We start from the raw sequence: 23,541 nt of genomic DNA, 5'->3' as shown, positions 1-23,541 counted from the left end.
AAATTGACTCCATAGTTTAATTCCTTAGTTTCTTGAATACGATTATTTTAAGCACTTAAACATTTATACCACCAATTTTAGCCATGGGGTGATTTCCTGAGAGCCGATAATATCACGAATTTCTCATAGAACCCCTCAACAGTGGCTTGCTTTTTTGGCAGCCGATTCGGCCATCGAACCGGAGTTTAAATGGAAGCTGATAATAACCCAAAGCTCTGAGAAAAATTTTGAGATGAGTATAAGAACGGTTTGTTGTAAGTAGCGAGGAGAGGCGGGCAAAGCGGCTAAAATCCTATCTAATTTTTACAGTTTTTCTGTTGAATTAATGTTGCCGCGGGCTTCTGACTGTCCACACATAGTTCTGTTCAGCATATCGATACATAAGTATTTACATTTTACATACGTAGAATCTAATTTTCACGTCGGGGAGTTGACATATTTTGATTTTTTCGATTTTATACGGAAAATTGATGGTTTTTCGGGATTGAAATTATTATTGTTTCATGAAAAATAAATGCACCCAAAATGACTATAGCATATTGATTCTTACACATTTGCACTCACAAAATTGGTTGGTAAATTCAACGAGTGGGTGCATCGACCTGGTATATCAAGTTTCTGCAATTTTTTACGGCAAATCAGTAGATTTTCGGGATGTAGATTGCTTACTTTCAATTCATGAATGAATAAAGCAACGACATGGTTGAACTTCTTTGCATGGAAAGACGTTTAAAATAACAAAATCAAGACGTATTTAATGCAATTGCATTTATATCGAGTCAATTTCTTTTCAATAATATAACGGGATTTTTACTACCGGTGATTTGGGTATTTTAGCCCCAAAATACCTTTAAATCGACTTTATCTTCTAGGAGTTCGACAGAATTTTTCCTTTCTTCGCTTAAATTATTCCGTAGCACTTTTCTTCAAGAATCTGATAAGATTTTGCTTGAGGCAGATCAAAAAACTTAAATTCGATCGAATAGCTTTCTACTTTCACAATACACGGTCTCGTCAAGGTGCGTCTTTGACCTCGCAGTGTTGGATCGTGAATTCTCTTTTTATGCTGTTTGCCTATTTTGAAATCTCTGTAAATGAAAACTAAAGGGGTTGATATTTGCGAGTTAATGACGCGCCTTATCAACACATTGTGTTGGAGTTCACTGCTTGTTTTTTTTTTTTTTTGGTTGTACGTCAACTAAAGTGGTTCAAAAATCTATGCGAAGATGCTGCAATCATCAGAAGGAGTCCATTTATGTACGCGAGAGATCACTCCAATTTGAAATTTTTTGTCAACCGGCTAACCGCTTAACTCCTGCAACGTAATCCATCAATATACGCTCTGCTCGCCAGTAGGGTGCAGGAGAATATTATTTCAAGGCGGAAAACTCCCAGACACCCACAAACCAAAGAAAAGCTCCTTAAGTTGTTTGTAAGTACCAGTAAATTTGGCAGCGCCGCGCACTTTAGCGCCGTTTTGGGTGCAAGCTGTGTAGAGTGTGAAAGTTGGTCGCTAGGATCCGCGCTGCACCGTGGCCGGCAGAGCTAATTTTCAACATGGCCTTGTAAGCCGGAGTGGTTCGTCAAGCGAAATCTCTTGTTTTCCTTGTCCCACTCGTGCATCGCTCATTTCCTTAGCTGGTGAACGGACTCGTCAGGACCGAAAGTAAAATGACCCCAGCAATCCAGCATCATTCTCCTTCATTAATACCAAATAAAAAACAATGTGGCTTTTTACTTTCGTACTCTCTCCGGCGAAGAAAGTGTAATGATGGAAAAGAATTTGGGTTTCATAATCCTCGGTGTCAACGTTCTTGAAAAATTGATCGAATTGGTTCAATTGTTCGGGTTAAATTTCAAGCGATAATGCTCACATTCCAGGCGTTAAATTTCGCAGCATAGTTCAAGAGACACTGCGTGCTGTTCACATATACTTGCTAAGAGGGAAGAAACACTCGTTTCGCAGGTTAAAATGATAGGATACAACTATTCGTGTTCAAGGGATGGGCGTGTTGCCTATGCAAAAATTGAAGGCGTTTTGATTTCCTGGCCCTCCTGAGTCCTGGCAAGGCGCTTCGCAGGAACAAGCAGTTTGGGATGTATTCGGCGGGACAGTGAGGACTTCGGACACTTTTTTGGGCAATTGGATGGAGTTTCCAAATAATAAGGGAGCTCATTTTGGACACAACTTACATGCCATTTGACTTCTTGTGCAGAAAAGTGATTTCAGCTACAGAGCTAGAAAAACTGGTTCTAACCATTTAGACGTATGAATGAAAAAGTGAGAGTTAGGGCTGTAGTGCGTTGCTTCATGTTAAATCTTTCACCTGATAATTATTTTTTCATTTGTAAATTGGTGCGTGTTTGACAGTGAAAATTTCTCGGAAATGTCACTAAACAGAGCGGAGCGGCGTGCTGCCAGCGCGACACGCCCACTGGCGCCTACAAACCTAACAGGGATACTTCACGCATTGCGCACTGGCGCCTTCAAACCTAACAGGGATACTTCACGCATTGCGCACTGGCGCCTTCAAACCTAACAGGGATACTTCACGCATTGCGCAATGCGTGAGGTATCCCTGTTAGGTTTGTAGGCGCCAATGCGTGTGTCGCGCTGGGCGCCCTCGCCGCCGCAGCGCGGCGTGCAATAGCGCTTCAAGCAACTATCTCGCATTAGAGGTGATGCACAGTATCACAGTAACCAGTATGGTTCAGTATTTTTTTTAACGATAAGTAGCTCGCTGCTTATCGGTAAGTATAGTCAATTTAATTAGGAGTCTTAGGATTTTACAGTTCGGTCTTTTTCTTCTCTTTTCGTATTTTCATTTTTTCCGCGATATCATAAACTAATTTTGACTAATTTGCTACAACTTGTAAGGTGCATAGATATTGTGAAAGTAAAACGCATTTACCGCTATTTTCGACATTGTACGAGTGGATTAGAATTTACTTCCCCTGAAGAAAACTGAACTGCGTTTTGAAATTAGGAGCTACTATATTCGGATTCTTCAAAAATCACCCATTTGAACTGAAAAATATCAAGACTTTAAAATGAGTCGGAAATATTACTTGATTACTGTAAAATTTATTCACACTAATCATTGTAAGTGCAGCGCAAACCAAAAAGAATGAAAATGACATGTGGTGCATTTTAAACACTAACTCCCTACTTGTGTAATTAGGATTTGTTAGTCAAGTGCTAGAAAATTGAAATTGTGGACCTAGTACGCAAGAAACTTTGCAAGAATTCATTTTTGCGTTCCAGCAAAAGTTTGAAGTAAACTCAAGACCCAGTAACTCTTTCAAAGGTCCGTTTTTACCGCACGGGAAAAAATAGGGTAGTCGACACAACCAGCGGCTAGTTAAAAATGCGCCAGCTACCGTGCGATAGTTACGATAACTACCGCAGTGGTGGTCACAACTAACCCGGTAGTTACATCAACATCCATATGGTTATTGGTTTAACCACCGGGTTAGTTGTGATCTCCACCGCGGTAGTTATCGTAACTACTGCACGGTAGCTGGCGCACTTTTAACTAGCCGCTGGTTGTGTCGACTACCCTATTTTTTTCCGTGCGGTCTCGTTACAATCCTTTGGTAGGATTACTTATGTTTTTAATACTAATGCCTTTTTTTTTAAAATTTCAGGAGTGTCAACGTTCGCGCAGTCTTCAGGGTCCTCGGGTCTGGGCGGGGGTGGCGGCGGGGACAGCATCTCGGACTTCGACTTCAAGGACACCGGGGCCGCAAGCTCCAACACCAACACCAACACCTTCGGGGACTCGGAGGGTGCGGGCTCGGAGACCGGCTATAACGGGGTGTGGACGTTCCCGGACAAGAGCCCGGCCGCCAGCGCCATCTACCGGAACCCGGCCGCATCCTACGCCCCCCTCACAACCGGATATGGTGCTAGTCAGAACAACTACGTCGCCTCTTTCGGCACGGACTTCAATCCCCCCAAATCATCTACCTCATCCAAGTGAGTGACAATCATCAGAATTTGTTTAGGGGTCGTTTAAGTATTATGTACTGAAGGGGGCGAGGGGTCTCAGCTTGCCTAACGGGGTCTCACAAGGGGTCAGGCCCAGACTTACGGAAGCTCCTCACTTAAAAAAAAATATTATCGCCTTGAACTGTTTGCCTCAGAATAGTACCTTGTGTGAAAATACTTCGCGTTTTATACAGCGTACACAGAGGAAATAATTCGTCGGTTCATGTAAAGCCCTAAGGTTTTGAGCCCAGGTGACAGATGTTTTCAGTCATAGGAACATAACCTCAGTTCGGATAACCGAAGTTTTTTTAAGCCAGACTAAGGCTCATATTCTGTACTCCCGTATTTTCATTTCTTTATTTTCCGTTACCTGAACTAAGGTTTGGTTCCTGGTGACTAAAGTCGCCTGAACTAAAAACATTGATGTTTCTTATGAACTGCAATTCAGTCCTTAGAACCGAAGTTTTTTCTCCATGACAATGCAACTTTACGGGATTGTAGACGGAAGCACATGGAGTCTAGATATTACCAACCAAATCGATTATCATAGACTCTAAAATATGTTCCGGGGCCATGTTGAATCATTCCCTGCGAGTTTCACCCTGAAAAACAAAACGGAGATGTACTCCAAGCCGTAATCAGTGCTTATTTTTGAGGAAACTCCTACGATATGGCATCATCGTGCCAGGGAGAAATTTCCCGACCGAAACGATGGGCCGTAAACTCCTACTCGCACGAACATAGACGATGAGCAAAGTGAGACTGAGATGAGGCTATACGCACGGCTGCAGCGGGCAACCGATCGATAGGTGTCTGTCGTCGCCGACAGACTCCTTCAACACCCTAATTATGGGCTCAGCATCGAGTGGGATTTTTCTTCCACCTGCTAGATCAACTAATGCTGATCATTACTGGTCTTGAGGAGACCTTCTTTGAGCCACCACGTCGAGCCGACCAATCATTAGGACGTATTTGTGCCAGACGGAACTATGTGCATTGAAACATGAGCCCTGGGACCCATAAGAATATATGCATAACAGGGCTCACGTCATATTGCACATAGTTCCGTTTGGCAGAAATACGTCCATTTATGATACTATGCATTATACCTATGAGTCGATATTGTTGAGTTCTCATAATGACCTTGATCGATAAATAGCGTTGCTAGGATAGGGAGTTATCGAAACATTCGACAATCGACGCGCTGCGATACTCGTACATCTATCTATCTATAGGCTTTGGTTTGTGTAAAAAAATTGTGGTGAGTTATGGGAGTAGTGATGAGTGTCTTTTGGAGATTACTGTTAAGTTGGAGGATTAGCGTGATGGATGGAGGAGAGAAAGTAAGCGGTATCTATGTGGGTGACCTGATGAGAGGTATTTTCTTGGCGGTGCATGCTTTTTTGTGATTTTATTATTTCTGCGAGTGGGTGAGAGATCAGTAATTGAATGAAAGAATGAGTGGGTGACAGAATTAATGAATAGCTAGAAGAGAAATTATTAAGAATGAAAAGTAGTAAAGTATGGCATGTATGAGTGAAAGCACATCATAAGGCAAAAAAGTAGGATGAAAAATAAAAAAATGGATTAAATTCATAACGTCATTAATCTGTAAGTGTGTCATTCGGTTTTTTGTCACTTGACGAATGTTCGTAGCTGCGTAACTTATTGTTGATGAAACACAGTTCTATAATGCCGTGAACCAAACTAAAGAAATCAATTTTACCAGCCCTCATATTATGAAAAAAAACTCAATTAAGTTCTGTTATGTCATTGCACATAAGTGGGATTTTTCCCAAAACTCGTATGTGCGTGGAAAGGACGGATTTGCTTAACGTTATCTTAATAAATCGAGTCATGGAAAAAGGGCATAAGAATAAAAACTCATGTTCCAAGCTACCGTTTTCAATAATTTCTAGCAGGGCTTATGGGTATTTAGACTTCCAATTTTTTTGGTGTGTCAAAGTATCCAAGTGACCTTAACATTAGTCGTGCGAAAAAAAAACTGGGAACCAAACACCCATAAGCCACGGTGGACATTATCGAGAATGGGATATTTACGCACACGCGTATTTTTGGACTTCCACCTTTTTTGTGCGACTCGAATCAAAACGTCACCCTCCGGCCAAAGTATCACAAGCGCCGTGCGATGTCTAAAAGTGTCCACCGCCATCTTATTTTTTTACAGACGAATTGTCGGTCGAATCTGTTTGAAAATTTCACTGAATTTTATCGGCAGCACAAAGAAAAATCAGTGAAATTTTCGGACAGCCTCGTTGAAGAATTTTTCTGTTAAAATAAAATGGCGGCGAAAATTTTTAAGCGTCGCATGGCGCTTGTGATACTTCGGCCGTATGGTGACGAAATACTTTTCTTGTTCCACGCGTTAAACTTGCCTCGCCAAAATTCTGCGGATCCAAGGGTTGGCGATGTGGCAGCCATTGGCGGCTATCTTCCTTGAGTGCGAGTGTAGGACGAGTAGAGATGACAAGTGATATTGCCGAGAAAAACAATGATCTGTGGCCGAGGAATGGTTTTCCTCTCAGCATTGACACGCGGCCTTCGACTCATTGTCTCCTTACGTGACTTTCGACTTTTCCATCAGGGACAATGGGCATCGCCGTGCAGATCCCATTCTAATTTCCCTTTATTATTTTCCATTTCATATACGTCTTCGCCACTCCGTGCCCCACGCCCCGTGCCGCTGGGAAATAATTATAGGCGCCTCGTGAAACTATTCGCTTCTCTCTGTGGTATGTCCATCATGTCACTTTTCCGACAGTGGGCAACCAAGAGGTACTTCGAAATCAATATATCATGAAGATGGGCAAAATGTGCTTTAAGGTGGAATCTTCTTTTGTTCAAAGCAGCGATAAAAACACCTGCACGAAGAAAAATAATACCTTGGGTTTGTTTGGAACACTGAATTGTTCAGTCCAGCTAACTGAAAAATTCGGTCATGGGAACCGAACTACATTTAATGTGACCGAAGTTTTTGTTAGGTATACTATGACTCGCATTCTTCAGAAAAGATTTTTGTTATCTGGAATACGTTTCAGCTGTTAGGGCTGAACATATTGGTCAGCTGGACCAAAAACATTAATGTCCCCTGTGCACTGAAGTGTCTCCAAAGAATATTCTGCAACAATTTATTTAAGACTGGAAATGAAACAAAAAAGTCAGATTGTTCCAAAATAAATATGTACTCGTAAATGTAAAGAGGCTCCAGTGCGAATATACTCCAGTACGGAGATCCTCCAGATGAATACTTATCATAATCGATTCTCATCCATGACCGCGATAAATTTTTAAATGTTGACAGGATATTGCACGGAGAAAAAAACTTCGTGCGTGGGACCCGAGTTGAGGTCATATGAATCTCTGAAGTTTTCGGATCACGCATCTAAAAACTTGAGGTCCAGCTGCCGAAGTTCGGGTCAGACATCTGAAGTACTTCGATATATATCGAAGGGTTCGGGTCACACATCTGAAGTACTCCGGTACGTACCGAAGTGGTTCGATGTCTGACTCGAACTTCGGCAGCTCGACCTCAAGTTTTCGGGTGCGTGATCAGAAAACTTCAGAGATCTATAAGACCTCAACTGCGGGTCCCATGCACGAAGTTTTTCTCTCCAGGTGCCGAGGAAACTAGCCTTAGACTCCTCGATGCTTAATCCTCGGTATCATACTTCATCGCAGAGAACCGCAACTTATGCATTTCGTATTCTGAATATTTTAACATGCGTGTCCAGCCGGAGGAAGAATTGTCATCGTGAAGATTAGCTGTAATAATCCAAGAAATAGTCACGATCTTAAAAATTGTACATTATAGTTTTCGAACTTTATTCGAAGGTATTGATTTTAAGCCGGAGCTGCCTCCTCACGTTGGGATTTAATTTTATGGTGTATCAAAGTGAACCGCTGTCTCGGAACGAGGCAAGACCCTGAATCGAAATTTTGAGTCAAAAATGCGCATGCAGATTTTGAGGTCAAGTCGATAGATGCGTGTGGCGAGATGGTCATTATCCAGAAAGTCAAGAAGCGACCAAATTAATATCAGAATTCACTTTCTTTTGGAAGGAAGGAAGGAAGAAAGAATCACGACTTAATAAGTTTCGTGACCGCCACCAATAAATGATTATTTACAAGGATCTTAGTCAAACTTCTGGACGGATTCGCCTCTATTTTTCGTCAGTTTTTTTAAAAATATTTTTCCCTACGAGAAAAAATATTCAACTGAAAAAATTAATGCATTCTACCAATTTATATTTCCTTAATAATTATACTATTGACTATTGACTATGGTAGTATGGCAACAATTGATCAGGCTTTCATGAAGCTGATATTCACAAAGAATAATTGTCCTTGGGTACTTTTGTGCGCAAATGTATTTTTATTTATTGATTTTGGTATTGCAAAATGTGAATTTTTTAAAAAGAAATCTTCACTGAAATGTTGAAATAAACAGGTGCATTGCTGTTTTCAGTATGATATTAAATATAGCGCCGGCAACAACAGGCAATCATACTGGTTAAGGTATGTCGTTATTACTTCAAACGACTTTTAACTATCGCAGTTAACTATCATGAATGAGTAAAGTTCCTCTAGTTATCTTCTACGGCCATGGCAAGATCACTAAATAAAGTTTACGACATGACCGTTTCCATTTCAAAATTTAATTAGTCTTTATATTTGTAGCAGTAGCTTGCTTGTTGAATAATTATGTCTAAAAAACAATATCGTTACCATTGCTTCTACGAGGAAGTATGAAAATTGACTTTTACGAGGAAGATTTGTGTGTACACTGGTGTTTGTCACACGTGGTGCACACTGGTCAAAAATTGTGCACACCGCGGGCGGTAGGTGTGACACCGATGAATTACGAATACTCGATGATAAAGCGCGCACCTTGACGTAATGCGTGAAGTATTCACCCAGTCTTGTAGGCGCTAATATGCGCCCCACGCCAACCGAGCCGATCATACTGCGTTTGGCGCAATGCGTGAAGTATTCCTTCAGTCTTGTAGGCGCTATTATATGCGTTTCAAGCCGGCCGCATTGTGTTTGGCGTTATTATTCAAACGGTCGGAGTTAAGCCATCCTCATTTTGCTTGGCTGTTTGTGCCTTGTTAAGAGGTTTTTTGGTACTTTCAAGATATAGTTAATACGAAGGTCATTAGATTTCCGTTAAATGAGAAAGACAAATATGTAATCTTGATGTTATCTGGTGGAGACCAAGTTGTTTAGAATTTCCATTTTTCAGTTCCTCTATTTTTTTAATAGCCATGCATATTTTGTATGCACGCCTGTGCATTTATGAGCCATTTTCTATAAGAAACATCTATTCTTTTCGCCTTTTTTCCCCCCGCCGTGGTTCATTGGTTTATATTTCGATTTGAAACCTACCGCCATCTAGGGACTCTACTATTTGCGTCCGCATACATCATTGCGGGGTTGATAAATCCATGCTCTAGGCTCTCAAATTTTATGGGATTAAGGCTGTGTAGTCTCTGTTATTGCAGAACTACTCGTCAATTCCGCGAAAATTCGACGCCACTCCCGGGATTTGAACCCGGGATCTATTGCCCTATAGTCTGACGCGCTGATCACGCACGAGGCCAACCTTTTACGCCTTTTTAAAAGTTTGAAACAGGCCCACTTTGGGATTGCCTTTTAGCACTTAATGGGTTTCAAATTTAAGCTTTTCATATATGATGAGTGTTGAGAGCCAAACCCAAACGTTGCGCTGTGACGTTGACGTCAACGTCGACGTCGGCAACGGAGGACGGCGGATACGTGCTTGGTGGTCGCGGTGCGAGTGTCGCGACCCAGTTACAAATCAAATAATCATCAATTATTGTTCATAATCAATCCACGTACATACGTCGCGAGCTCGTCTTTCTTTCCGCAAGCGTTGGCAGTCCTGCGGCTCCCCGGAATTGCCTCCGCCGCACAGTGGATTCAGCCAATAGGAGAGGTCGGACACAATTTGGAAACTTTAAACACTTATCACTCCACCCATACGAAACTTTGAGGTTCTAAAAGTGGTTTCCTAGTGAAAATTTCTTCTAGAAGCACCCTTTAAAATTTAAAACATGACGAAATAAACATCAACATTTGCAGTTTTAGTCAAAAATTTTATGTCCGATCTCTCTGATCAACTCGATCCAGTGTGCGCCGTCGTGGTATTCCTATGCCTGTGCGGGCCGATAAAAACAACAAATGCTTTCGGGCAGTCCCATCACTCCGTCAATCCGAGATCCCGATTCCCCATGGCTCGAGCCGGAGTTGTCGCATTGCCGCAGAGACGAAGAGAAAAAAAACAGGTACTTGCATTTCGGCCTTACACAGGGTATTTACATAGGGAGAACATGACCAGCCACCCCTTTTTAGTACAGGAAAATCAATCCGCTCTGTAATGGGTAAGTTGCGCTGGTCCCAGAATCGTGTTTAAATGATTGATTCTCGTCGACCGGCTAAAATTAATAAGATCTGTCCAAGCAGCAACTTCTTACGTTGAATATTAACCGAAATATCGCGATTTCAAAAATGAGGTTTATGACGTCATCCATCGCGATGGTGTCACCCCTGGTTTCTTACCTCTTGGTGTCACTACCGTGGTGAATGACGTTACGAACCGAATTTTTCAGAGCGCGAAATCTTGGTCAATATTTGACCTAAGAAGATGGGTAGATCTTGTAATTTTCAGCTACTCTACAAGAATCAAGCATCAAAACGCGATTCTAGGACCAGCAAAACGATTTTAAGGCCATCATGAAGCTCTTACTTCGCACTGCAGTGATCCCAATCATGCGGCTATTTCCATGACAAGTGGACCTTTCCTATACCTCTGCGGACCGCGTGCGGACCAAAAAAGTACGGGAAAACGCTTCTCTATCTTAAAAAGTCCATACGCGTGACGTCACAGAGTGACTGAGCAGCCAATAGCATGCGCTGAGAACATTCCTTCAAATATTAATTTTGATTCAATATCCAATTTTATCGGATACAATAAATTCACTCACGAATCGTATTTTTTCAAATTTTGCGAAACAGTTGGAAAATCGGCAACACTGATTTTCGGTACGGCCCTTTGTTCTTCGGCTGAAGATCAGAGAGATGTCAGTTCCTCAATTCTCTAAGTCTCTGTCATTGAAAGCGACACCGATGGGTACTTTCGATTTCTCCCAAATTAAATCTTTCGATCACGTGCAGGAATTCTGTTTTGCGACCCAGGTTCTTGCCGGAAACGAGTTATGCAAATAATGAAGATAAGTTTGCCACTTCTTAATTCTTCATTCTTGGATTTTAGGGCAATAAGAGGTAATTATTTTGTAAACTTCAAACTTTAAAAGGATTACATTATTCTCACTTTCCTGAGTGGGAGACAGTGTAACATTTAGCCATACTAAAAGTTTAATTTGTTTGTATCGACAATTTTCTGACTTCATCGGTAATTTACATACGTACTTTTGAATCTTAAATTTCGAATAAATAGAACGTCGAACTTCGATATTTTTTACACGGAAAAGAATTTGTAGATCTTAAATAGAAATTAAGATTCAACAGTTGGTGAATTCGAAGAAATTAAGTACCGTCATGCGTTAAATTCACTCTCCTTCTTTTCACATACGTATAGAATGCACATTTTCAAACGCGCATAGAAAGATGCCAATTTCTTAATTATTATATCATTATAGAAAAAATTTTTTATTGCTCATTGATCTATTTAATTCTGGAGCAAGGCGTCACAAAAATATTTTTTTGCGTTGAGATTATTTTACGAATATTTTAGTCATGATTTTTCGAAGGATAAACGACGGATAATTGCAGGCTTGGACAATCCAATTAGAAGTCTCCATCATATCTTTCTTATAACTTCTTGAGAACTGGCATAACTGATACAGTTTTATCACTTTATATGCATTGTCAAACATTTCTAGACGTCACTGTAGTCAATTGCTATGAGATGAACGCTTTAATGCAAGTTTGTGCAAGACTTTCTTCCAGTGCGATTCTATCAAAGATTTTCTTATAAACTGCTACATTACTTTACTTCCTTTTACTTTACTTTTCTGCCATGGGTGAAAAATAAAGCTATATTTTAGGAATAATAATGTACCTATCGTAATCGTCGGATGTAAAAATTGTATACAAGTGACAAATAATTGGCTTAGCCGGAACGGGTTTCATTGCAAAGCTGGCCAGTTTGAGTATATTATTAGAATCTTACTTTTTGAAGAAAATATTACATATATATTTGTCCTAGTTCTTGCGTAATATTCTTTCATTCTTCATGAAGACATTAATAGCCTAAGGTGCTGAATGTCTCTAAATAAATTAACTCACTAACTTTTATCTTACATTAGCGACATTGCGAAAAAATCAATGTTTACTTCATGAAGACTTTTTCTCTTTTTTAGCGAGTTTTTTGTGTTGTTGGGTGGGAAAATAGCGTTTTGCAGTCAAGGCACCGCTTAAGCTTAAGTAACGTGACAAGTTAAGCTGCTCTGATTGGCATGAAGATGAGTTTTGCTCTTAGGACCCAAATACCAATTTAATTAAGAAGCCTCAGAAGCCGACAAACTGATAAAAATTCCAGGTCGCAGCTTCTTAACAAAATGGGTTCAAGTTAAGGGATATTCGGATGCAAAAGTAGCTTTTTTTTGTCAAGGAGGGGAGGTGTGGCGCTGATACGATTTAGTCTAAAGCGGTCTGTTGAGCCGGAACTGCGGTAAGACTATTAATATGTGTTCGATATCCGTGGCGTTGTCACATTGCTTAAATATAGGTATATCATTTTTCTTTGTCCGCAATAAATTTAAATGATCATAAAACATAACGTGATTCATTCACTACGCATCTTTAGTCTAAAGAAATAAATTTCATAATTTAAACTGAAGAGAAGCTATTAAAATTTGAAAATGGCTACCCAAAATATCTACACACTCACTCGTACAATTAGGATGGTTTATTTAGAATGTGTTCTCAAAGCCCTGTGGCACAGTACTCGTATCTTAATGGCATAGACAAGCAATAATTTGACCATACCAAAGTAGACTTTAACACCGATAAAAAAATAGTAAGATTGAAAGTTTGATGGTTGCATCAGGGTTTTCCAATTTAAACGAATTGAATGCTGCTAAACGTCATGTTAGAAATACAACGTAATTCGTCAATATGTTCAAACTAGTTTCAAAATCGTCATACATATAATCAGACTAATTCGTTTCATGTTGTACTCAAAGCAGTACATTGGAAAAATTATAAAATGTCATGGAACACATCACGAAAAAAGTGTTAGGGGTTATCCCCCAAAATTTTCATGCTATGTCAATTTGTTGGCCGAGTTGGACATTTCCAGTTAATTGCGGCAGAACAGCAACTCAAATTAGGAGAGTACCGCAAAATTTGGGTTAGTAACCTAATTGATTGGGGTACTACCACAATTAATTTAGAATGCCTTTACTATCCAAAAATCCCAACTTCTTTTGTTTTTCGCGAAAGTTTGACCAAGGGGTCTAATGCATAAACTTTTGAGGAAAAAAATAATATTCTTTCTTCAAAGAAAAAGAAAGGAAGAAGGAGGGAAATCCATCGGTGTAAAATCGAATACTTAATTGCGCTCTCTGTGGCTAAAATTCTCTACTTTGATATCGTGCTCCTAAAACTCAAGGTTTGACATTTTCGATGACTTCAGCAAAAACTAACTCTTCTGAAACTGACGAAATTCTGAATTTTTCAAAAATTCCGCATGACACGTCTAGTGTAAGACTCTCTAATTAGCATATCAAATTAGCTGCAGTGTTAATTTTTTTTGTTACAATTTGGCGACGGCGGATCCTTAGAGTGAAGTGAGACATGAAAGCTGGTTGCCGGCTAGAGTGCCACTTTCTCAACCTAGAAGCTGAACAAGGCCAATAGCAGCAATAGCAGCTGCCCCGCGATTGACGCGGCGGGGACCGGTTGATCGGGGGGGGGGGGAGGGGGGCTCTGCCCTCGCAAGGTCATTTCCGCACCCCCTATCCTCCCAAAATTACCATAAAATTGAACCGCAATACGTACTATTTCCCGTTTGTGCCAAAATTTAGCCCTCAGGAGTTTTCAGTTTAGCTGGATGTTACGAAGACCGAAGCTCACCGCCATAAAAGAGGCTCGTAGCTCCTCTGAAATTTATAGAGATATAGAATTTAGGGTTCTCTGGCAGTTGATTTTTCCCCCTTTAAAGTTCGAAAATAAAATTCTGATTTTTTTTCATTCTGAATGCGATTGAATGAAAAATAATTGGTCAGGTGAAACTTTGAAAAATTCTAGTGCAATCAAGCCCCTTTGAATTTGACCTTTTCAATTTTAAATCTAGCGTGAGAAGCTAATCCTGAACTTAGACTAGGCAAGGCGCATAAGTGTTGTTTTTGCTATTTCGAAAATCACGTGTTTTAAGCGTCAAATGTCAAATTACGTGTACGTCAAATTACACGGATTCTTAGGGCGAAAAGAAAGTTCAAACAGACTTTTAGATGCTTAAAAATTGGAAATCGGGAGCAAATTTTTCATAAGATATGCATTAAGACTAGTTTTATGTGAAATCAATAATATCCCCATTTTCTAAGAAACTACACTCATGCGCCTGGCCTCCAACCCCTCAGTTAAGAGTTTCACCGTTGGTGGTCAGCTCATTAGTTCGGAATCAGAGAATTTTATACCTCCATATCATTCATACAGCTAAAATTACTTGCACAATATGTCATTAAATTCCTCCAACTGTTGGAATACATCTTCCTCTACTTGGTGTGAGCCTTCATTGAAACTCATGCATCGGTTCACAGTTTCTGCTGAAAGTTGCACCGTTGGCATCGCCGCGTGAAAAGCATAAGAGGGCCGGTACTCTCAACTTAATTTAACGGTAAAAGAAAGCTGCGTTTTCACGTGTGTAAAATGGAATTTAGACAAAGCAATTTGGATGGGGCACAGTAATGAATAGACAGAATAGTTTGTCTTGGCCTGCGAACTGCGCTTTGATGAGAATAATTATTGCGCAGGTATACGTCTGCCAATTCACGTCTTCTTCTTTTTTATATATCTGAGAAAGAGGATATGATAAGTGCATCAACGAAGTCGGCGTTGGATTCCTCCGGTGTCAGCAATTGAAAAAAAAAAAAAAAAAAAACTTTTATTCTACTTTGCGCATCGTCTGTGTTCCATTTACCAGGATTAATTAGCTGGTGAGTAAAAAAAATTCAATGAACTGACCCACTAAAGAGAGCGTACTGATCTTGACAGAAGACCAATTTAATGAGGATAACAATCTTTCAAGGGTTGATCTTAAGATTTGACTTATCATTTCTTCATAAAATAGATTTATTTTGAATTTTACACCCATTTGAAGGAATATTTTGAGAAACTTTAAAAACTAGTCTCTGCATCAGTCGTTAGGGATTATTTATTCGAAAACCCATCATTCAATACCTTAAAAGGAGTTTATAGCACTAGCTCGTATTTGAAAATGCGACACTGATGTATTGGAATCGATTTGAATTTTGAGAAAGTATTCACGAATCGATTTTAAGCTCTGAAGATGGGTTATTCGCATAATTATGAATTAAAGATAAATGTGAAGATACTTGGATGTCTCACTTATTTTGCAAAATAATTTTCAAAATGGTTGAAACCTAGAACAAACGAGTGTAGTACGTGGAACTCAAATCCACCCGGGTGAGACGTATCTTTATAAATGATTCCTTTTTTACCGTTTTCAAAATGAGCTAAAGGCAGAAAGAATAACGGCCGTATTCAATAAAAAATCATAGCCATCACATTGAGTTTCAAGAGCGAGAAAAAAATTTTTTTTTCTGTATAATTTAAAAACACACAATCAAACTAGTTGTAAGTAAGTAAGTGACTATCTCTAATTGGTAACGGTTTAAGATTTACCATGAGCTAATTAATATACTGCTCAAATCAGTCAGTGCTTGATAGAAATGAGCACTGCTCGCATAAAAAATTGGAGAAATATATACTTGTCCACCCCGCCCAATTCTAAGAAAGTTAGTGCAAGGTTCCCGTACTATACCTAAATTTGTCTCTGTATCGGATCATCTATTTGGCATCTACTTATTACAACTATGTACGAAACGCTCCTGCCACAATCTTGCTCAGCCGCTTGGCATCGCTGGTAGATTTGAAGCAATTGACACCGTAATTAAAATTGTTTTATGTTTTTCCCATGCGGATATACAGGTACTTTGTTTTAAGAGCTTAATGGTGAAGATAGTGTTTGATGGTTTATTGGTGATCATCAAACGTTAAGTGGCTCGTAAATGATTCTATTGGTTTGACATATTTTGATGGAGGAGCGAGCAGGTATTTTATTACACAGAACAGGTTAGCTGCGTATCGTATTTTAGATTTGAAGTCTCTTCAGCTTTTTCTGAATTTTTTGCGAAGGTTATAATCAAATTAGTGCAACATGTTCCCTGGGATAATCAATAACCCGTCGTTGTCAAATTCACGGGCTTTTGGGAAAAAAAATTGATCCTCTAAATATTATCTCCTCTTACGATCACAACTTTTGCTAGAGGAGCAGGTGTAGCGCTTCCAGTGTTCGAAACTCACAGGCGCCAACGCGCCAAATGCGCCTAAAAAATCGGCCATGGCGCCTAAAAATTGAGGCTCTGCGCTAATGTGGCCCCTAAATATTGTTCCCTAAAAATCCGAATTTTCATATTAGGTGATTATTTGAAATATTCAGTACTACAAGTGAGACTTTCTATTCTTCGCGATTTCATTCTTAGTGCTTTCGTCTTCCCTAAGTTATAGCTTCTTACTAGATCTATTACGAAAACATCTTGCGTCTAACTTTTCACTAAATGCGCCGTAATATATAGGCAAAAAGTCAATTTGGTCCTAAAAAATCTTCAACGGAGCCTAAAAATCGGGCTTGATGCGCCGCATGGCTCCTAAAACTCAAAGGTGAGTTTCGAACACTGAGCGCTTCTTAGCTAATCTTTGCTGATCTCAATCATTATGTTCAGCTTTAAGGCCATACACATTTACAAAACAATTAGAAGCTATATGAAATGCTTATTCTTTATACCAAAAATTTTGCCTCACCCCTAACAAGTCACCAATCCTTGCGCGTAACTCCTGCCCGCCGTAGAGGTCGCTGGTCACTGTAGACGGTCGTTATCTTTTAGCACGTTGTATCTAAAATCATGCATCTACACCTAGTTGTCGAATCAAACGTGCAATTGTCCGTGTAATTAGATGGATTCGCGAGTACTTTTTAAGGAGGTTATTCCTCAAGCTCTCTTCAATTCCGTGCCAGGCTCATTAATAACATTAGTTACGCGTCGATGAGCAGTGGGGTGGGCACGTCTGCCCGTTAATTGGGTTAAAAAGTCAGGTGCTCTTTGGCTCGGAATGGTCGGACTCAACTTAATTCCACGCATCATCGTTTCTCGGTGCAATGCGAGACTAAAATCATGCGGTAGATGTTATGGGTGGAATTTATCATAGTGCGGCGTTGCTGATCTATAATTATCCGTTAGCATCAACTAGGTACTTACCGTGCCACAGAAAAGGGAGCTGTTTACTCAACGATGGAACTTTTGGGTTCCACTATTTACATACGTGCAACAACCGATCAGCTGTTTTCAGCGATTTCTTTATTTATTCCTTTAATTTTTATTTGTGGAGGGGTCAAACATATTTTATCTAACTTTCATCAAATTACTGAATTCTGGATGATAATAAGTTAAGCTCTTTTTTATTCTACAATGGAAAAAAGTCGCTTAGATCTAGAGTCCAGACTCTCAATAATATTGACAGGAAAAAATACTTTTGATTCAATCAGATTTTTTCTTGAAGCGAAGATCCGAGCCTCTTGATTTAGGCGGATTTCTTTTTGATTCAAGCAGAAAGTCCGAATGAAAATAGAGTACTTTTTTCTTGTCAATGTTTTAAGAGTCTGGACTCTAGATCCAAACGACTTTTTTTTCCAGTGTATTTTCAAGTCAACGATACAAATTTTTAGTGCATATGCATTCTAGAATTACTCGGACTCCATATCAACAACTTTTACTACAAGTCATTGATATTTCCGATTCACTCATAATTTTCAATTCGATGAGATTGTCATCACGTTTCCAAATTAAAAATTACGGTATGCAGACAGTACGTCTACAGAAAAAAGGGCTACAAAAAAAGGGCTACCTTTTTTAGTCTACAGTCAAAACGTCTACATTAAAATGCCTACTTAAATTATGTCTAAAGTCAAATATGTCTACGCTATTAAAATGTCTGCGGTTTCTTTGCCCACTTAGAAAATGTCAAAATATTTATGTTGGCCACTAAAAATATATAAAATATATTTATAAAATTAAAAATTAAATAAAATATTTATAAAATATACATGTTGATATTTATATGGTGAATTATTCGCGAAGTGTGACTCACAATTTTTACGCATCAGCTTCTGCAGCATCCACAGTCTCGTCCTGTCTTTGGGGATACACTTCCACATGAGATTCTTATCAGACGACATAAATACGTACTTTGACGTTTTTGGAGTAGGCAATCAAACCGAAGACATGTTAATACTGCAGACATATTTTACTATAGACACTATTTTAATAGGCATTTTCATGTAGACATTTTGACTGTAGACCAAAGAAGGTAGCCCTTTTTTTTGTAACCCTTTTTCTTCTAGACCCACTGTCCGTAAACCAAAATTACAATATAACGCTGATAAAAAATTGTAAAGTGGAAATTCTGAACCGGAGGAGTGCCATCACGTATTGCCAAGACTGTGCAACTAGATGATTTTGCGATACATATCGGTTTAAAACGCTGAAACTTTTGAGCACACATTCTTTTAGAGAGATTAAGCAGATGGTGAGCGGATCGGTGAGCGAGTAGAGCATCGATAGATTTCTTCCATCGATACTCGTCAAATATTCGCAGATTGAATCTCTTTCATAGCCAGTCCTAGGTTATTAATTTCAGTGGTGTGGGCAAGCAGGCAAGCTAGCTGGACAGGCGTTTAGTTTTTACGATGTTCTCGTGAAATATGTACGACTAAGTGCAGATTTCAACAGACATTGAGCCTAACCGCATTGGATGACGATGGTAAATTTCACACACACACACGTTATCATCATTATAGTTAAACCAATGACCGAGTCCAAGATGATTGCGTTAGATCATGGTGGTAAAAGATGGCATCTTATTTGACGAAGTGACTAAAAAGTTTTTGTGGTCTGCGGGCCGATTATTGAAATTTAGTGTTTGTCAGGCGGACATAGAAGACACAGGTTAAAAGGCGGAGCGTGATTGGTCGGCTATGTCTTATAGCTGCTTTTTCGTGCCTATGGCGGGTTGAACTCACGACAAGCTATCGCGGTACCTCTTAAGTTTCCGACAGTGTGTCGTCCATTCCACCTGACAAAGGCACGAAAAAGCAGCTATAAGACATAGCCGACCAATCACACCTCGCCATTTAACCCATGTCATCTTTGTCCGTCCGACGTACACTAAATTTCAATAATCGGCCCGCTGGTGATGTTAACAAGAAGACGGAAGAGCGGCTGCCTACGAAAGTCCTCGATTGGATTCCTTCCAGGAGGAGACGAAGAGGACGCCCTGTGAAAGGGTAGCGACAGGGGGTTTTAAATGAAATAAAAGAGTGCCAACTCCCTGAAGGCCTGTGGGAGGATAGGGTATATGAAGTGTCGGCAAGGCGTTGCAGAACGCCAGAGAGCGATGTGAAAGTGGCTCGTGTATATGTATGAACTTGTCTGAAGTAAGAAATGTGTACTTAAATTTGATTTTTTCCCCCTACAGATACTCCTCAAAATTCAACTCAGATTCAAACAAAACGAAGCAGCAGTACGGGATAAGCGAAAGTTTCTACACGAAAGAAAAGCAGCAGGACTACAAGGTATTCCAGAATATACCGTCTTCCTCGCAGCTGCTGGCCAACTACGATCCTTTCTACAGCCCGCTCCTGTCAAGGATTGATGCCGTCTTCAAAACGTTGGGTTACACCGTTGAGTCTTGTCGAGAGAAACTCGTGTGTTTCATGTACAAGAATCCGGCAAAATATGCTCCTTACAGCAATCTAATCTCTGCACAGCTCAGCAGGTTATTTTTTCCTCATTTTTCAGTACATTTCACAAGTTTTATGACAACGAATAGTGTGATTCAAGTTCATCAACTGAGAAAATGTAAAAGTTAAACGTTTCCTCATAGATCTTACATCTATTGATGCGACACATTGTGACGGTGAAACTGGAAAAATGCGTAACTTGGTTGTGGTGTCTCGAAACCTCCGTTACGATTTTATTTTTTTAAGATTTGACCTATCCTCCATCATGTACCTCTTGAAATCTTCACAAAAAATTCTTTATTAGGAGAAGGAAAATCATTGATATTTTCAAAATATGATTTTCATAAGTTTTCCATGAAGGAAATATAGAATGACAGGAGTTTTGCCATGCCGCAAGCCGATTTACGCTTTTTTGCAGTTTCTAGCGATATATTCAATTAAAGGGACAATTTTATTTAACTTTGACTCATAGATTAAATTTTCTTTGTTAAGTCCTTTTTATTTAATTGTAAATATTGAAGGATAAATATGATGCAAATTGAATTTTTCCCCCCAAACTAATTATAAATGACTTACTTTTATTGAGTCACCTGAAGATGGGCGGCCCGCCCAAAATGGTCATTGCGAAAAAAAAATAAAAATAAAAGTGAGTTATTTATTATCGGTTTTGGAAAAAAATTTAATTTGCACCAAGTCACGTGTTCACAGTGCCGATAAAGTATTAGAAAATAGTGCGTTATGTTACAACACAGTGATAAACAAATGGTAGCAAAAACAATTGAATCAATATGAATATAAAATATATACCACCACTAAATAAATATCGCATGAATCTAAGAAGGCAAAAACCTAAAAAACAATTTTAAACGATTAAAATGATGTCATATTGTTTAAAGGAAAAAGAAATGGAAAGGGACCCCTTTGGTATGCCGACAAAATTGATATTAAAAAGATATGATTTATTTTGCAGGGAGCTCAATGAATTGAGGAAACCCTCGACAGACAACCCAGAGATCCTCAGGTTCTTCAGGTACATGAAGGCTGCCAAGGACGGGCAAGATGGTCAAGAGTGCGATCTTATTTACCCAGGTTGCACAGTTCCCCGAGCACCCAACGACAGTCCACCGATGGTATCAACGTTCAACGATATCAACAAGCTGGTTCATGCTAGACATCTCCGATTCCAGCAAGGAAAAACGTAAAAAACCGCCTTCAACCTGCCAGAACGCAACACGCCATACTCAGTGCGACGCCATTCAAAAGTGCCAAACGCGTTATTGCAGTTTTGAATAAGCAAGTGCCCTCTACCTCCACCGAAATCTGTCTTCATTCAATAAAATTATGAAGCCATCTTGTTAAAACTTATGTTATTAGCTGTAAAATAAAACTGAACCAAAGAAGAGATCTAATATTTTGAGGAAAAATGTTTGTTTTCTTAAAACTTCAAAATGAAACTAGGTTGGGTAAACCAACAGTTGCTGATTTGACAGATGATTTTTAAGAATCTATGATTTTAAATGTTACATGTAATTTTACAGTAAATGCTCGTTGATTTTGCAATAATGTAGAAGGAAGACGATTGATTTATTTCTTTTGATGTGGAAAGTTGACGATATTTTTTTCAAAATCAACGAGATGCAGCCACATAATTTTCACTTGAATCAAAAGAAATGTTGTAAATATGAAAATAGAAAAATACTTACTAATTTTTCAAATGTAATTGTATTTTCCAGTTTTAATGAAACAAACTTTTTTTTATATTCAAATTCAATGCAGCTCTTCATTTTCTGCACAGAGAAATCTAGCAAAATGCAAGGAAAAATTTTGAGCAGAATTTTCTTTTGTGCATTTAAATTGAGAGGTACTCCAATTTTATGATCAACAATTTTTGACCAAGAAAGACGGAGGACTAACAGTTCAAACTTCCAACGACGAAAAAGTTAAAAGTTCAGACCTGAATATCGGAGGTGCAAGAATGTTTTAAAATGGTTTTGTTACCACTCACATTCAATTATGAATATTTCCACATTTCTCGCTCATTTCTTTTGATGCAAAAACCTAGTTTGATCCTCTGTTCTGACAATGAGGAAATGCGGAGCAAAATGACGTATTTACATTGCTGAAATCCAAGCTCTAGTGATAAATTTGCCACTGCCTATGCTGATGTATGTTCTCCTTCATATACAATTTCGTAACTTGAAAATGTAAAAAAACGCATTTTTAAATTTCCAAATGAACATTCTGGTGACATTGTCTCAAAGTTGAGATCATAAAATAACGTAAAAAGCTTATCATAAGGATCAGTTCTTATATTGAAAGAAAAAAGAGGAGTCAAGTTGGCTAGAATTTCTCTTAAGTGAAATAATTTTTGACTTGTTTAACCATAACGTTGAACTTAATCCAAATATTTTATTATAGGAGCGGGATGGAATACCTCTGCCCTAACAACTAGCTGCTTACAAACATCACATTTGCAGAACGGTCATTTTCAGTACCTGCATATAAACAATGAGAAAATAATCATGATATATTATTTGTTTGCCAATGATACTATGATTCCAAGACTCTTGATATTTCAGGTTTTTGGAGCTAAATGATGCAACTGATACTTAATATACGTATAAAAACACCAAAGGTAATTAAAATCTTGACTGCTGACCGCGCAAGTTAGATAGTCGAACTCGTTGCAACAACCTAAACTGTTTTGCATTTTTGCAGATAAATATCTGGCTCCGGACAAGGGGGATTGATTTACTTTTTAAAGGGAATATCCCGTTGATCCTTGAAATTTATAATAACATCAACAAAAATAGTTTAAAACAGAAGGTGGGTGCGAACTAATGTATGTTGTTTGACAGACTGTCATTGTACATTAGATATTTTCGTTTGTTTTTGTGTAAAGCTCTTATTGACTGTAAATGACATTTTAGTCGACTCAATCAGAATGGTTTTGTAATTATTTCATGTAAGATAAGATGTAATTATATTTTATGGAAATGTTTGAAATAGCTAAATAAATAGATGTCGTTTTAGAAATGTTGAAGACAGCGTGAAAATTGTTTGAAAATTGTCAAGGATCCTCCTTTTTATATATTTTTTACCACGGACGTAAAAGCTATTGTCAGTCCTGTACTATCTCTGCTCACTTGGCATATTTGAAATTACCTCAATTTTGCATATATGGCTTAAAAGGTTTTTTTCGCCGCTTGAATGTAGCTTTGGCCCGGTTTAAAAGCAGGAAATTTTCACTGGGCTTACGAAGAAGAATTTACAAACGTAGAACAACTTCCCTAAATTCTAAAATGTATTTTTTAAAAAGATAATATTTGGCCGTTTGCTCTTTATTTGCATTTTTTTAATGTTCACATCGAACCCTAACTTAACAGTAAAAGGACAAGTATTCATGGTTATTGAGCTATTATAGTTGAATTATAAAAATTGACCA

The 23,541-nt window shown here is 38.8% G+C and overlaps 1 protein-coding gene across 2 annotated transcripts in view; it reads left to right on the top strand.

Annotated features, from left to right (window-relative positions):
- Window positions 1-23,139, top strand: part of Osi24 (Protein) — a 67,410-nt gene extending 44,271 nt beyond the window's left edge. For both annotated transcript variants that reach the window (XM_019040730.2, XM_072299461.1), the window contains exons 4-6: window positions 3,649-3,979; window positions 19,832-20,131; window positions 21,067-23,139. In XM_019040730.2, the coding sequence (XP_018896275.1) occupies window positions 3,649-3,979; window positions 19,832-20,131; window positions 21,067-21,298 (863 nt within the window). In that variant the 3' untranslated portion in view covers window positions 21,299-23,139. The remainder of the gene's footprint in view (window positions 1-3,648; window positions 3,980-19,831; window positions 20,132-21,066) is intronic.
- The last annotated feature ends 402 nt before the right edge of the window (window positions 23,140-23,541 follow it).

Source organism: Bemisia tabaci, chromosome 4, assembly GCF_918797505.1.
Source record: "Bemisia tabaci chromosome 4, PGI_BMITA_v3".
Classification (NCBI taxonomy): domain Eukaryota; kingdom Metazoa; phylum Arthropoda; class Insecta; order Hemiptera; family Aleyrodidae; genus Bemisia; species Bemisia tabaci.
The sequence above is the reverse complement of the archived record's forward strand: the minus strand, read 5'-3'. Positions and strand labels throughout refer to the sequence as shown.